Source organism: Ranitomeya variabilis, chromosome 2 (genome assembly GCF_051348905.1).
Source record: "Ranitomeya variabilis isolate aRanVar5 chromosome 2, aRanVar5.hap1, whole genome shotgun sequence".
Taxonomy (NCBI): Eukaryota; Metazoa; Chordata; class Amphibia; order Anura; family Dendrobatidae; genus Ranitomeya; species Ranitomeya variabilis.
Genome location: NC_135233.1, coordinates 74040761 through 74054157, shown reverse-complemented (window position 1 = coordinate 74054157; position 13397 = coordinate 74040761). Strand labels below are relative to the sequence as shown.

Genomic DNA, 13397 nt, shown 5'->3' with positions numbered 1-13397 from the left:
TCACCACCACCTGAGCTGCTGCCTCACCACCACCAGAGCTGCTGTACCCCGACCTTCTGTCTCTCCCCCATTATCCCATAGAATGTCAGTCCGCAAGGAAAGGGTCCTCTCCCCTCTGTACCAGTCCTCTCCCCTCTGTACCAGTCTTTCATTTGTTTAGTGTAAACGATATCTATAACTTTGTATGTAACCCCTTCTCATGTACAGCACATGGAATAAATTGTGCTATATAAATAATAATAATAGTGTCTGCACTGCTGAATATATATTAAGTGTAATGGAAAACAATGTCTAATAACCATATTGGTTAGGGAAAGTGTAGGAACCCTTTAAATCAAATATAAACTGAAACTAAATCTACTTACAAGACTGGATTCTTCTTAGGAAATAGAGAAATGAGTCTTCTAGGAGAGAGGAGCATTTCTCAGTAATGCCTCGCGTTGCTGTGATTTGACACTTGAATCTGTTAGCCAAGGAGCTCAGTGATTAGATAAGAAAATAGGAACCACACAGGCCGAGATATTGCTGGCGGCTCAGCAGGCATATTCCTCTCCCAAACTTTGGATACTTTAATCTATAGGAATCTAACAGAACTGCCTAAAACGGTTTTACATTTAATTCTTGGAAGCATCACCTTTTTCTAAACTTAAAAGGGATAAGAAATGCGAAACAGGCTGTGTGGCTTTCCGACACTTACTATTCATTGACGCCTTTTGAACTCATCTGGTTTAAATGCGACGGATTAGCAAAGAAGCTTGCGGCAGCCGTGCAGATTACATTTTAAAAATACAAAATAATTAGGCCGCAGGTGCTTGCCGTGAAAAGGCAAAACTTGTGAGGAAATCATATTTACACTGTTTTGACAGTGACAACGTTAGTTCGATGACAGCAATCACTAGATGAAGGGAGACGTGACAGTAGCTTGCACACTTCAAAAATTTCCTTCAAACAGCAGTATTTTCCTTAATTGTAACCTGCAACTAAGGCTAGTTTCACACTAGCGTTAACTGCAATACGTCGCAAATGCGTCGTTTTTGCGAAACGCCGCATCCAGCAAAAGTTTTTGCTGGATACGTTGTTTCGTCATAGAGTAACATTAGCGACGCATTTGCGACGCATTTGCGACGCATTTCCAAACGGTGAATGCGTTTGGCGGCGTTTGGGCGTATGGTAGCGGTCCGTCGGGAGAAAAAAACGTTACATGTAACGTTTTTTGCTCCCGACGGTCCGCTTTTTCCGACCGCGCATGCGCAGTCGGAACTCCGCCCCCACCTCCCCGCACTTCCCCGCACATCACAATGGGGCAGCGGATGCGTGGGAAATATGCATCCGCTGCCCCCGTTGTGCGGCGGAGAACACACTAGCGTCGGGAACGTCGGCCCGACGCGCAGCGACGGGTTGTTCCCGACGCTAGTGTGAAAGTAGCCTAAGCCAACATAATCCGATCAGCGTGAACGTGCTACCGTAGTACCATGACACAGATGGATATGCCACCTGAATACAGGGAGCTTATTTACAGACAATAGTTGTGGCTTAATTACAGTATAAGTTGTAATTCCATATCCGACCTACTACACGTAAAGAGAACCTGTCATTTAACGCTATCCAATACTTGGGCAGCATGAAATTCAGGTTGGCTCGTTCTCTATAGAAGAAGCTAGGTTTTACTTTCTGGGTTTTCAGAGAAAGAGCTTAAAAAAACGAGCCTATAAAAGAGAGAAGAGTTGACTGCAGGGTTCCTGCTAGCTTCCAATCAGGCTGAGATTCATTGCTAGGTCGCGCCCTGTTTGCGTATACGGAGGGACCTGTCAATCAAACTAAGTAAAATGAGGAGCAGCCAAAGGGAGCCGCTCAGTGGACTCTTTCTCCTGCCTGGATTCCTTTCTCTGTACATGGCTCGTTTTCCATCTCTATTTTCTCAAAAAAGAGTAAAACACCAGTTACTGTAATAAACCTATCTGAATTTCATGCTGCCCAAGATTCCTTTAATAAAAATTTCTACTTAGACAAAATGATAATCTTCTGTAAATTGAACTTTGAATTGTCAAAATGTATCCTGTGAAAATTTGACAGATGTTTCAAAAAAGGTGGATGATTAAAAAAAAAAAAAGGCTGCCATCTTTCCCAAATTAAAAGCATTTTTGTTATGCTGAGATATGGGTGTGGGGAATGCATCAACATATTCTTTAAAAGGTCTATTTAAAGTCTGGTAGATTAGGGAGACAAAAAGCGCATATAGGGTCATATACTCAGATTAAGGGCAGTTTTTTAACCCCTTAATCCCATATGACGTACTATCCCATCAAGGTGACCTGGGACTTAATTCCCAGAGACAGGATAGTAAGTCATATGCGATCGGCCACGAGGGGGAGCGCGGCCGATCTGGGCTGGCTGTCAGCTGACTATCGAGGCTGACATCCGGCACTATGTGCCAGGAGCGGTCACGGACCGCTCCCGGCACATTAACCCCCGGCACACTGCTTCCGGCGGTACAGGGAAGCATCACGCAGGGAGGGGGCTCCCTGCGTGCTTCCCTGAGACGATCGGTACAAGGCGATGTGCTCATCTTGTACGGAGCGTCTCCTCCCTGCAGGCCCCGGATCCAAAATGGCCACGGGACTAGTTCCGGGTCCTGCAGGGAGGTGGCTTACCAAGTGCCTGCTGAGAGCAGGCGCTGGTAAGCCGGGAGCCCTGCATGTCAGATCGCTGATCTGACACAGTGCTCTGCAAAGTGTCAGATCAGCGATCTGTCACTATACAGTGATGTCCCCTCTGGGACAGAGTAAAGAAAAAATATTTTAAATGTGTAAAATATTATATATATATATATATATATATATATATATATATATATATATATATATATATATATATATATATATATATATATATATATATATATATAGCTCCCATAAATACATTTTTTATCTAAATAAAAAAAAAACAATAAAAGTACACATTTAATATCGCCGCATCCGTAACGAACCGACCTATAAAAAAAAAAAAAAAAAAAAAACGAGGCAAAAAACACTATTATCATACCGCCAAACAAAGTGGAATAACACGCGATGAAAAAGACTGATATAAATAACCATGGCACCGCTGAAAACGTTATCTTGTCCCGCAAAAAACGAGCCGCCATACAGCATCATCAGCAAAAAAATTAAAAAGTTATAGTCCTCAGAATAAAGCGATGCAAAAATAATTATTTTTTCTATAAAATAGTTTTTATCGTATAAAAGCGCCAAAACATAAAAAAATTATGTAAATGAGGTATCGCTGTAATCATACTGACCCAAAGAATAAAACTGCTTTATCCATTTTACCAAACATGGAACGGTATAAACACCCCCCACCAAAAAGAAATTCATGAATAGCTGGTTTTTGGTCATTCTGCCTCACAAAAATCGGAATAAGAAGCGATCAAAAAATGTCACATGCCCAAAAATATTACCAATAAAAACGTCAACTCGTCCCGCAAAAAACAAGACCACACATGACTCTGTGGACAAAAATATGGAAAAATTTTAGGTCTCAAAATGTGGTAACGCAAAAAATATTTTTTGCAATAAAAAGCGTCTTTTAGTGTGTGACAGCTGCCAATCATAAAAATCCGTTAAAAAACCCGCTATAAAAGTAAATCAAACCCCCCTTCATCACCCCCTTAGTTAGGGAAATATAAAAAAAAATTAAAAATGTATTTATTTCCATTTTCCCATTGGGGCTAGGGTTGGGGCTAGGGTTGGGGTTAGGGATAAAGTTAGGGCTAAAGTTAGGGTTAGGATTACATTTAAGGTTGGGTTTAGGGTTAGGGGTGTGTTTGGGATAGGGTTTCAGTTAGAATTGGGGAGTTTCCACTGTTTCGGCACATCAGGGGCTCTCCAAACGTGACATGGCTCCCGATCTCAATTCCAGCCAATTCTGCGTTTAAAAAGTAAAACAGTGCTCCTTCCCTTCCGAGCTCTCCCGTGCGCCAAAACAGGGGTTTACCCCAACATATGGGGTATCAGCATACTCAGGACAAAGTGGACAACAACTATTGGAGTCAAATTTTTCTTGTTACCTTTGGGAAAATAAAAATTTTGGGGGGCTAAAAAAACATTTTTGTGGGAAAAAAAATTAATTTTTATTTTCACGACTCTGCGTTATAAACTGTAGTGAAACACTTGGGGGTTCAAAGTTCTCAACACATCTAGATACGTTCCTTGGGGGGGGGGTCTAGTTTTCAATATGGGGTCACTTGTGGGGGATTTCTACTGTTTAGGTGCATCAGGGGCTCTGCAAATGCAACGTGACGCCTGCAGACCAATCCCTCTAAGTCTGCATTCCAAATGGCGCTCCTTCCCTTCCGAGCTCTGCCATGCGCCCAAATGGTGGTTTCCCCCCCACATATGGGGTATCAGCGTACTCAGAACAAATTGGACAACAACCTTTGGGGTCCATTTTCTCCTGTTACCCTTGGTAAAATAAAAAATTGGAGCTGAAGTAAATTTTTGGTGAAAAAAAGTTAAATGTTCCTTTTTTTTTTAAACATTCCAAAAATTCCTGTAAAACACCTGAAGGGTTAATAAACTACTTGAATGTGGTTTTGAGCACCTTGAGGGGTGCAGTTTTTAGAATGGTGTCACACTTGGTTATTTTCTATCATATAGACCCCTCAAATTGACTTCAAATGTGATGTGGTCCCTAAAAAATATTGTGTTGTAAAAATGAGAAATTGCTGGTCAACTTTTAACTCTTATAACTCCCTAACAAAAAAAATGTTGGTTCCAAAATTGTGCTGATGTAAAGTAGACATGTGGGAAATGTTACTTATTAATTATTTTGTGTGACATATCTCTGATTTAAGGGCATAAAAATTCAGAGTTGGAAAATTGCAAAATTTTCAACATTTTCGCCAAATTTCCGTTTTTTTCACAAATAAATGCTTGTTATATCAAAGAAATGTTACCACTATCATGAAGTACAATATGACACGAGAAAACAATGTCAAAATCACCAAGATCCGTTGAAGCGTTCCAGAGTTATAACCTCATAAAGGGACAGAATTGTAAAAATTGGCCCGGTCATTAACGTGCAAACCTCCCTTGGGGCTTAACATGGAGCTGCTCACCTGATGGTGTAAGGCAAAAAGCATGTGCGTATCGGCTGCTGCAGATCCACGGGCCGCCCACGCGACCTTCTCAGAGACGTTGTGCAGGATAGTTTGTGGATTAAGTCCGCGCTGCCACAATAATACAGATTCAAATGTAATGAAAAGCTCTGGTGGTTTATTCAACGTGTTTCAAGGTCTATCTGACCTCTACATCAGGAAAATACCACAAAGACATCATATTTAAAGTCTGGGACTGAGTGTGAATCTCTATGCCAGCACAAAGCATATGAAATAAAACATTCAGAGACATGGCCAGTTGTTACCCACTCACATTTCTGTCTTACCATGTTGATTGCATTAATATTATATCTCCATCCCCCAATCTATTGACTTTTGGCTGGAACATTTCTGAGCAAAACAAGTTCAGGCTAATGTGCTTAAAGAGGTGTTCTCAACCTTAAAAGTTATCCCTAACTTTCTGATTGCTGGGGGGGGGTCTGATCACCATGACCCCCACCGATCCAGAAAACTGGGATCTTTTCAGATACTGGCTGTATAGAGCAGCAGTCGATTGTGCGTACTACCCAGCTATTCATTCTAATAGGGTTTACCTACACATACCTCTAATGGTGCCATCATTCATGGTCTCCTCATCTCGGCATGCTTAAAGGGAAGGTGCCACCAGTTTTCTTGTAGTTTGTTTTTTGTGAAATTAAGCTTAACATAGTAAATAAAATGTATTAATGCAATGTTTGCAAACATTTCTATATGAAAAAAATATTTGATATTTTCTTACAAATATATATATTGACCACTAGGGGAAGCATTTTCCGTTTTAGACCTCAAGCAGCTATAGTAAGACTTACCAGCTTTACTGTTAGCTGGAAAATTGGGTCAGTAACTGCTGACATCACCATTTCCCTCCCCTTTTGGGTGGTCTAGTATCCCTAGGGGTGAGAGATACACAAGGAATAGCAGGGGTGAGACACATGGAGCGTGATGAGGAGAGAGACAAATGGAGTGTGATGGAGAGATACACATGGAACAGCAGGGGTGAGACACATGGAGCGTGATGGGGAGAGAGATACACATGGAATAGCATGGGTGAGACACATGGAGCATGATGGGGAGAGAGATGCACATGGAATAGCAGGGGTGAGACACATGGAGCATGATGGGGAGAGAGATGCACATGAAACAGCGGGGGTGAGACACATGGAGCGCGATGAGGAGAGAGATACACATGGAATAGCAGGGGTGAGACACATGGAGCGTGATGAGGAGAGAGATACACATGGAATAGCAGGGGTGAGACACATGGAGCGTGATGAGGAGAGAGACATGTAGTATGATGAGAGACATATGGAGTGTGATGGAGAGAGATACACATGGAATAGCAGGGGTGAGACACTTTTTTTGATGCGTTTCTGCAGTGTTTTTGGATGCGCGGAATTCCATCAAATCCGCAGTGTAGTGCACAACCAATATTTGTCAATGGGAAATTGAGAATTGTTGTGCACATGCTGCGGCAAAATACGTGCGGATTTGCAGGGTTTTATTTTCCACAGCATGTCAATTCTTTTTGCGGCTCTGCAGCGTTTCTGCACCCATTGACTACCATTGAGTTAGGCAAATCCGCAGCAAAACTGCAGGTGTAAAAATCTGAGGTTTTGTTGCGGAGTTGCGTGCGATAAACACTGCGGAGGAGGAAGAGTGTGGGCGGAGACTGTGAACTGTGAATATGTGTGTGTGTGTGCGGGAACAGGGAGTATACTGCTGTTTTGTTTTGTTTTTCAGGAGATTGAGGGCGTTGCACGGTTAGCTGACTAATAAAGATGAGAAAGTGTGTAGTGTTTTATTTCATTAAAATAATTTATTCTGGCTGTGTTTATTTAACCCCTTTACAACTATAGGATTAGTAATGGATAGGTGTCTTATTGACGCCTCTCCATTACTAAGCCAGCTTGATGTCACCTTACAATACAAAGGTGACATTAACCCCACAAATATTACCCATATGACACCTCCTACAGGGTAATGGGAAGAGAGAGGCTAAGTGCCGGATTTGGCGCATCTTAGAGATGCGCCATTTCAGGGGTGGCTATGAGCTGGTGTTTGTAGCCGGGGAAGGGGGTGGGTGCAATATCCATGGCCCCTTCTTAGGCTATTAACATCAGCCCGCAGCTGCCTGCATAGCCTTTTCTGGTTATTAATTATAGGGGGACCCCACGTTGTTTTTTGGGGGGTCCCCCTATTTTAAAAGCCAGTAAAGGCTAAATATACAGCTGCGGGCTGATATTCATAGCCTGGGAAGATCCATAGGTATTAACCCCTTCCTAGGCTATAAACATCATATAGTTCTCACATAATACCATCATATAGATCACACATAATGGCGCCATATAGTTCTCATATAATACCATCATAAAGATCACACATACCGCCATAGTGTTCTCATATAATACCGCCATATACTTCTCACATAATACCGCCATATAGATCACACATAATACCGTTATATAGATCACACACAACACCATGTAGATCACACATAAAACCATCATATAATTGTCACATAATAATGCCACATAGATCACACATAATCCCACAATATAGTTATCATATAATAGTCATATATTTTTTACATTATTCCACCATACTGCCATAATACAGATCACACATAATACTTGTCCGCATCAAGTGTAGTCTATACGACAGTACTATGTAAAAAATATATATGGTTGCATCATGTGTGATCTATATGGCAGTATTATGTAATAAATATATATGGCGGTATAATGTGTGGTCTTTATGGGAGTATTATGTGATAAATAGATATGGCAACATTATGCGTGATCCATATGGCAGTGTGCTGGTCTATGGGGGGGGTCACAGAGAGATATACGGTGGAGGGAGCAGAGTATTTCAGGAGAGCAGTGTGCTGGTCTATGGGGCGAGTGTGCGCACGCTGACGCTCACACGCTGACACACACACAACTGTATACTTAGCTTTTACTGGCTATTAAAATGGGGGACGGCAAACAAAAAAAATTACGTGGGGTCCCCCTATAAAAACCAGCAAAGGTTATGCGAAGAGCTGCGGGATATTAATAGCCTAGGAAGGGGCCATGGATATTGCCTCCCCCAGGCTAAAAACCTCAGCCACCCCAGAAATGGCGCATCTATTAGATGCGTCTTTTCTGGCACTTTGCCCTTCTCTTCTCACTTGCCCTGTAGCGGTGGCAAGTTAGTTTCATATTTGTGGGGTTGCTGTCACCTTTCTATTGTCAGGTGACATCAAACCCACAGCTTAGTAATGGAGAGGCGTATATAAGACACCTATCCATTACTAATCCTTTAGTTGTATTGTAAATAAAGACACAGCCCGAATAAAGTCCTTTCTTAATCTTAATTAAACTATACTTACCGAACGCATAATCCCCGAATCCCTCGTCTCCTGCAACAAAAATAAAATAAACCACAAATATTCCTCACCTGTCCGCCGAGAAGATAATCCATAATGTACCACGATGATCCTGATCACTTTGAGAGCAGTTACATCAGTGATATGACTGCTTTCAAAGACAGCCGGCGATAGACTGACAGGATGAGATTGCCCCCTGCAGTGGATCACTGCGCCGCCGTGAGTATAATTTTTTTTTTATTTTTATGTGAATGTGTATGTAATGTAACTTTTTATTTATTTTTTTTAAACTGTGAGCACAGGTAGCGGCAGATGATACTACTCTCCCATCAGACATAGCCTAATGGGAGCAGTAGTCTCATCGGTCCGCACCTGCTTTTTTACCGCAAGTCACCGCTGCAGGTCACAGTCAGCTGCGGAATCACACTGACACCTGCCAGCATGATCCCGAAGCGCTGTGACCGACAGTACCGGCGGTAGCGTTACCGCAGGTGATAGTCACAGCTGTGGGGGTCACGCTGACATGTGACAGCATGACCCCCGCAGCTCCTGTTACCGCAAGCACTGAGCTGTGTGTGCAATGGGGAAAGACATGCAGGGGGAGAGGAGTGCATAGGAGCGAGAGCGAACAGGCACAGGGGGATGGAGAGCACCCATTGGGAGAGAGACAGTCACCTCCAGAGTCACAGAGGGAGATATATGGGGGAAGGAGCAGGGTGACTGCAGCACAGAGTATTTCAGGAGAGCAGTGTGCTGGCCTATGTGAGATCATAGAAAAGATATATGGGGGAAGGGTATGTGATCCCTGTTGTGTGCATGCTACTTCTCTCCTGTTTTGTGACTAAGGGCTCCTTTCCACTTGTGAGATAAACGTCCGTGTCTCACATGTGAAAACCAAGCTCTGGCGCCAGCACTTGGGAGTGGAGCGTGTGGCTGCATGTATTGCTATGCAGCCGCACTCTCCACTCTGGAGTGCCGGCGCCAGAGCTTGGTTTTCACATGCAAGACACGGACGTTTATCTCGCAAGTGGAAAGGAGCCCTAACATTCTTGCCATCCCCCCTCCCCCCACCTTAATCCCTGTCCTGTCAGCTGCCCTGCTCTTTCTCCAGGTGTCAGCTCCCTCTCTGCAGGCTGTGAGTGCAGCTTACTGGAGATCACAGGGACTGTGTGTGAGGAGGCGGAGACAGAGCAGGAGAAGCACCCAGGGAGGGCAGCGTGTGAGAGCAGAGGATGTCTGCTCAGGACGTGCAGTGCCTGGAGTACAGAGAAGCACGGGGTAAATCACCCACACTCCCCACTCTCCATCCTCCGGCTCCAGTGAGCGCTTCTCTCCTGTGATAGAGAGTAAGTGGAGCTCAGCAGATAGCACTGGGCTATAGTAAAATGGCAGCCAGCCACACCTACAGCAGTGAGTTGTGCAGCCCACAGAGGCGTGCCCAGCTCACTGCTAATGCTGCTGCAATGTTAGAGATAGGAGATAATAGACCGGCGCTGACCCTATGTCCATGGGGTGCCGTAATATGACACTGATAGTGTCGTGCTACTGCTGTGAAACCAAGATGTCAGCCCCCAGTGCCTTCTTGAAACTCATAACACACAAAATCTGTTTCACTTGCATTTAAAACTTGGTTATAGCAGCATGTTATGCTACATTACAGTGATTTACTAATGATCTACAAACGCGGTACCTTTCCTTTAACATGTCACTCTCCACAAAGAGAAACGTTACCCCTTGGATCCCTGTCAGATGCCTCTCACACAGCCAAACCAGATCTCACACTTTGCACTTATAAGGGGCACTACCCCAAAACACAGTGTCTGCAAATTGAGATTCTGGTTTTGGCTTTTATGCCAAGTCATGTGTGAAGGCTTGTTAAAGGGTCAACATTGACTTTTAGTATAGCTACTTCCAATAGGTGGCACTAGAGTTCTAGTCCGCTTCCTCTCTGAAGAGACAATTTGCATATTTCCTAGAGAAGCATTCCGACTAAGTCTCCTCATCTTGCTATGCTTAACAAGTCACAGGAGAAAAGATACTTCTTGGATCATGGTTACGATGTGGAATAAATGAAAAACAAAACAAAACAGGGAACCAGTGCTTACTGGTCTAAAATCTTTTGTCCATTCTTGATTACATGTACTCTGCCTTAGTAAAACAAAGTTCTCTAGCAGAATGTGAATGATATCCTACTTGGTTCAAACAGCCGTCAACACTATCAGGGTTCTGGACACCTAGTGCTGAATTCATTCAGACCGGGGTTGCTCATGCTGGTGTTGATGAGGGGGCAAGCTGGAGTCAGACGCACCTAATTCACGAAAAAGCTTACCACCTATTCATGAATTAGGAGCATTGGATGAGCAGTCAACACCTCTATGCCACAAATCCTACTTCATTTCCTGCTTGAGTAAGATTTGTGGGGTATCGAACAGTGCCGTTGGTCATGAATTTGATGAGCCGCAGTCACCATGGCCTTGTCCCGCCACAGCTCTGCTCATGTCAGCGGAGCGGATAGAAAGTGGTGAGGAGCGAGTGTACTCGTTGCTCGGATTTTCCCGAGCAAGCTCGAGTGACCTCCGAGTATTTATGACTGCTCGGAGAATTAGTTTTCATAGTGGCAGCTGAATGATTTACAGTAAGTCTAAGACAACTAAGTCTAAAATGTTTGTTTCTGCTAAAAAGCCTTTTACACATATTTGGTCAAATTTTTGATCAAATTATTATTATGGGAATACAGGGAGGAAGGTATTAACATGAAGTTTCGAACTTGTCTACTTTGATCCATAAACCCCAACCTATACAAACAAAATATGAAACAAAAGAATGAGCTTCCTTGTTTGAGCCCACAGCTAAGATTCATCTGTACAGATCAATTTGATCCTTTCTCCTTCCTAGACCACCAGAGTTTGAGTATTAAAGCATAAACCTCTCTAGACCACTAAAGATAATACCAGGGAATACATTTATGTTATTATTATATGTAAAAATGTTTTATGCAGAAGTTTCAACCTGATTTTTTTTTTTTTAATTACTGACAGCTAACATTTTGCAAAACTACAATGTATCATGTTGATTAATTCTACACTTCAAAACAATGATTTTGACAAAAGTAGCATAAATAACCACCCTAAAAAAAAAAAATAGGAAAAGAAAAATCCTTCCCCCCCCCCTCCAAACTATCCAGATAGCAGCAACCTTGGTGCTATACAGTATATACATGTAAAAAGTTGGAAATTCGTGTATAACGGGGAGGAGTAAATCTCTATTGCAGAAACCAATACATTTAGGATCCTCCCCTTACGTACAAATTCTACATTTACATATTTATAATACAGCCAACTCCAATGGATTTCACCCAGGATGATCCCTTAACGGGGAACCTAAACTGAATTGTCAAAATAAAGAGTGAATTTTGCCAGTCGTTCCATTGGGAAGCAAATCTTTTTTTTTTTTTTTTTTTTTAAGAAGAAGAAACAGAACAGGTGGCAAGTGTTGTACGTGTTTTTGGTGTACTTTATAACTCAAATACTGGTAAATGTTCATCAAGAATGGGATTTACCTACCCGAGCTACGGAAACATCCATTCTCCAAAATGCAGATTAAAATGCAATCGGTACAACGTTTATAAAAAATACTGTACCTCGGGGTACTTTAACTTGAATGTTTTATGCATTTCTCGGAATCGGCTATATCTTCTGAAAACCGTCCAAGTTTCTTCTAAGACAATTATCTGCAGAAGACAAAGATACAAATAGTACAACCCCCCCGTAATTAATACTGAATCCATAAGTAATATACAAGCGCAAAAAAGAGATTGTTGGGGCAACTTTTGTCAATGATTAGTAATTGAATAGATTAGAAAAACATGACCACATTCTATAAAAACCAAGAGCTAAAGGGCCCACGGGTTGGGTGTGGGACTGCTGCTTGGGTTCAATAAAGTTTAAAATAACAATGACAGTCCCTACTCGTGATTAGAGGACACTGTTTTAAGAAGACAACATTTTTGTCTAATCCATGACAACCCATTAATATGGCTTCTTTTCAGATTTGGGTTCCCTGATATATCAGTGGTCGTCTGTGAGGCGGAAATCTATTAGTGTAACCCAGGTGAAAAAAAAAGTAAATTATTTCACAGAATCAATTAAAATTGGTGGATATTTAGCTGTAGAAGGAACCTGTTACTAGATTCATGGTGCCTAAGGGCAGAGTCTGGCTGCACGATCACAGTCAGGTATATTTTTTCCTGAAACACTCCGATGTTTCAGAGAAAACACAGATCGAAGAGCAGCCCAAGGACAATAAGGAAAAGCGTGACTAGTTTGGCACCACCCCTGGCTAGTTTCTCCCCACTCCACTCTAGGATATTTGGAGAGACTTTTTCGAGCTGGCTTGTCTGCCTAGTTTATTTTGTCTTAGTAGCCGATTTAAACTGCAGGTCTAGACTTCGGCTAGGGCCACACGACCATATTTTCACTAATCTGAGAAAATCGGACCTGTTCTAATAATCAGACTTTGATCTGTGTGATCCAATTTTCTCGGATGAGGAGAAAATGGGAAAAAAAACCTACATTCTGTCAGTCTCTAAAAATGTAACCGCACTCAGATGTCATCCGAGTTGCAATGTTTTCCACGGATTCACTGACTTGTATGGCTGAGTACGATCCGAATAACGGCTGTAAATCATGCATGCTACAATTTTTAATGGGGCAGACTCTGTTTGAGAAAAAAATCGGACATGAGTACGGCCCCATAGAATAATATTGGTACGAGTGTGATCTGATGTTTTGTCGGATTGCACTTGGACCAAAAATATGGTCGTCTGCACCTGCCCTTAAAGGGAACCTATCACCAGAAAAAACGCTATTAACCCGCAGA

The 13397-nt window shown here is 42.4% G+C and overlaps 1 protein-coding gene across 2 annotated transcripts in view; it reads right to left on the bottom strand.

Annotated features, from left to right (window-relative positions):
- Positions 1–13397, bottom strand: part of KIF16B (kinesin family member 16B) — a 376655-nt gene that overhangs the window by 61220 nt on the left and 302038 nt on the right. For both annotated transcript variants that reach the window (XM_077282562.1, XM_077282563.1), the window contains one exon: positions 12160–12249. In XM_077282562.1, coding sequence (XP_077138677.1) covers positions 12160–12249 — 90 coding nt within the window. The remainder of the gene's footprint in view (positions 1–12159; positions 12250–13397) is intronic.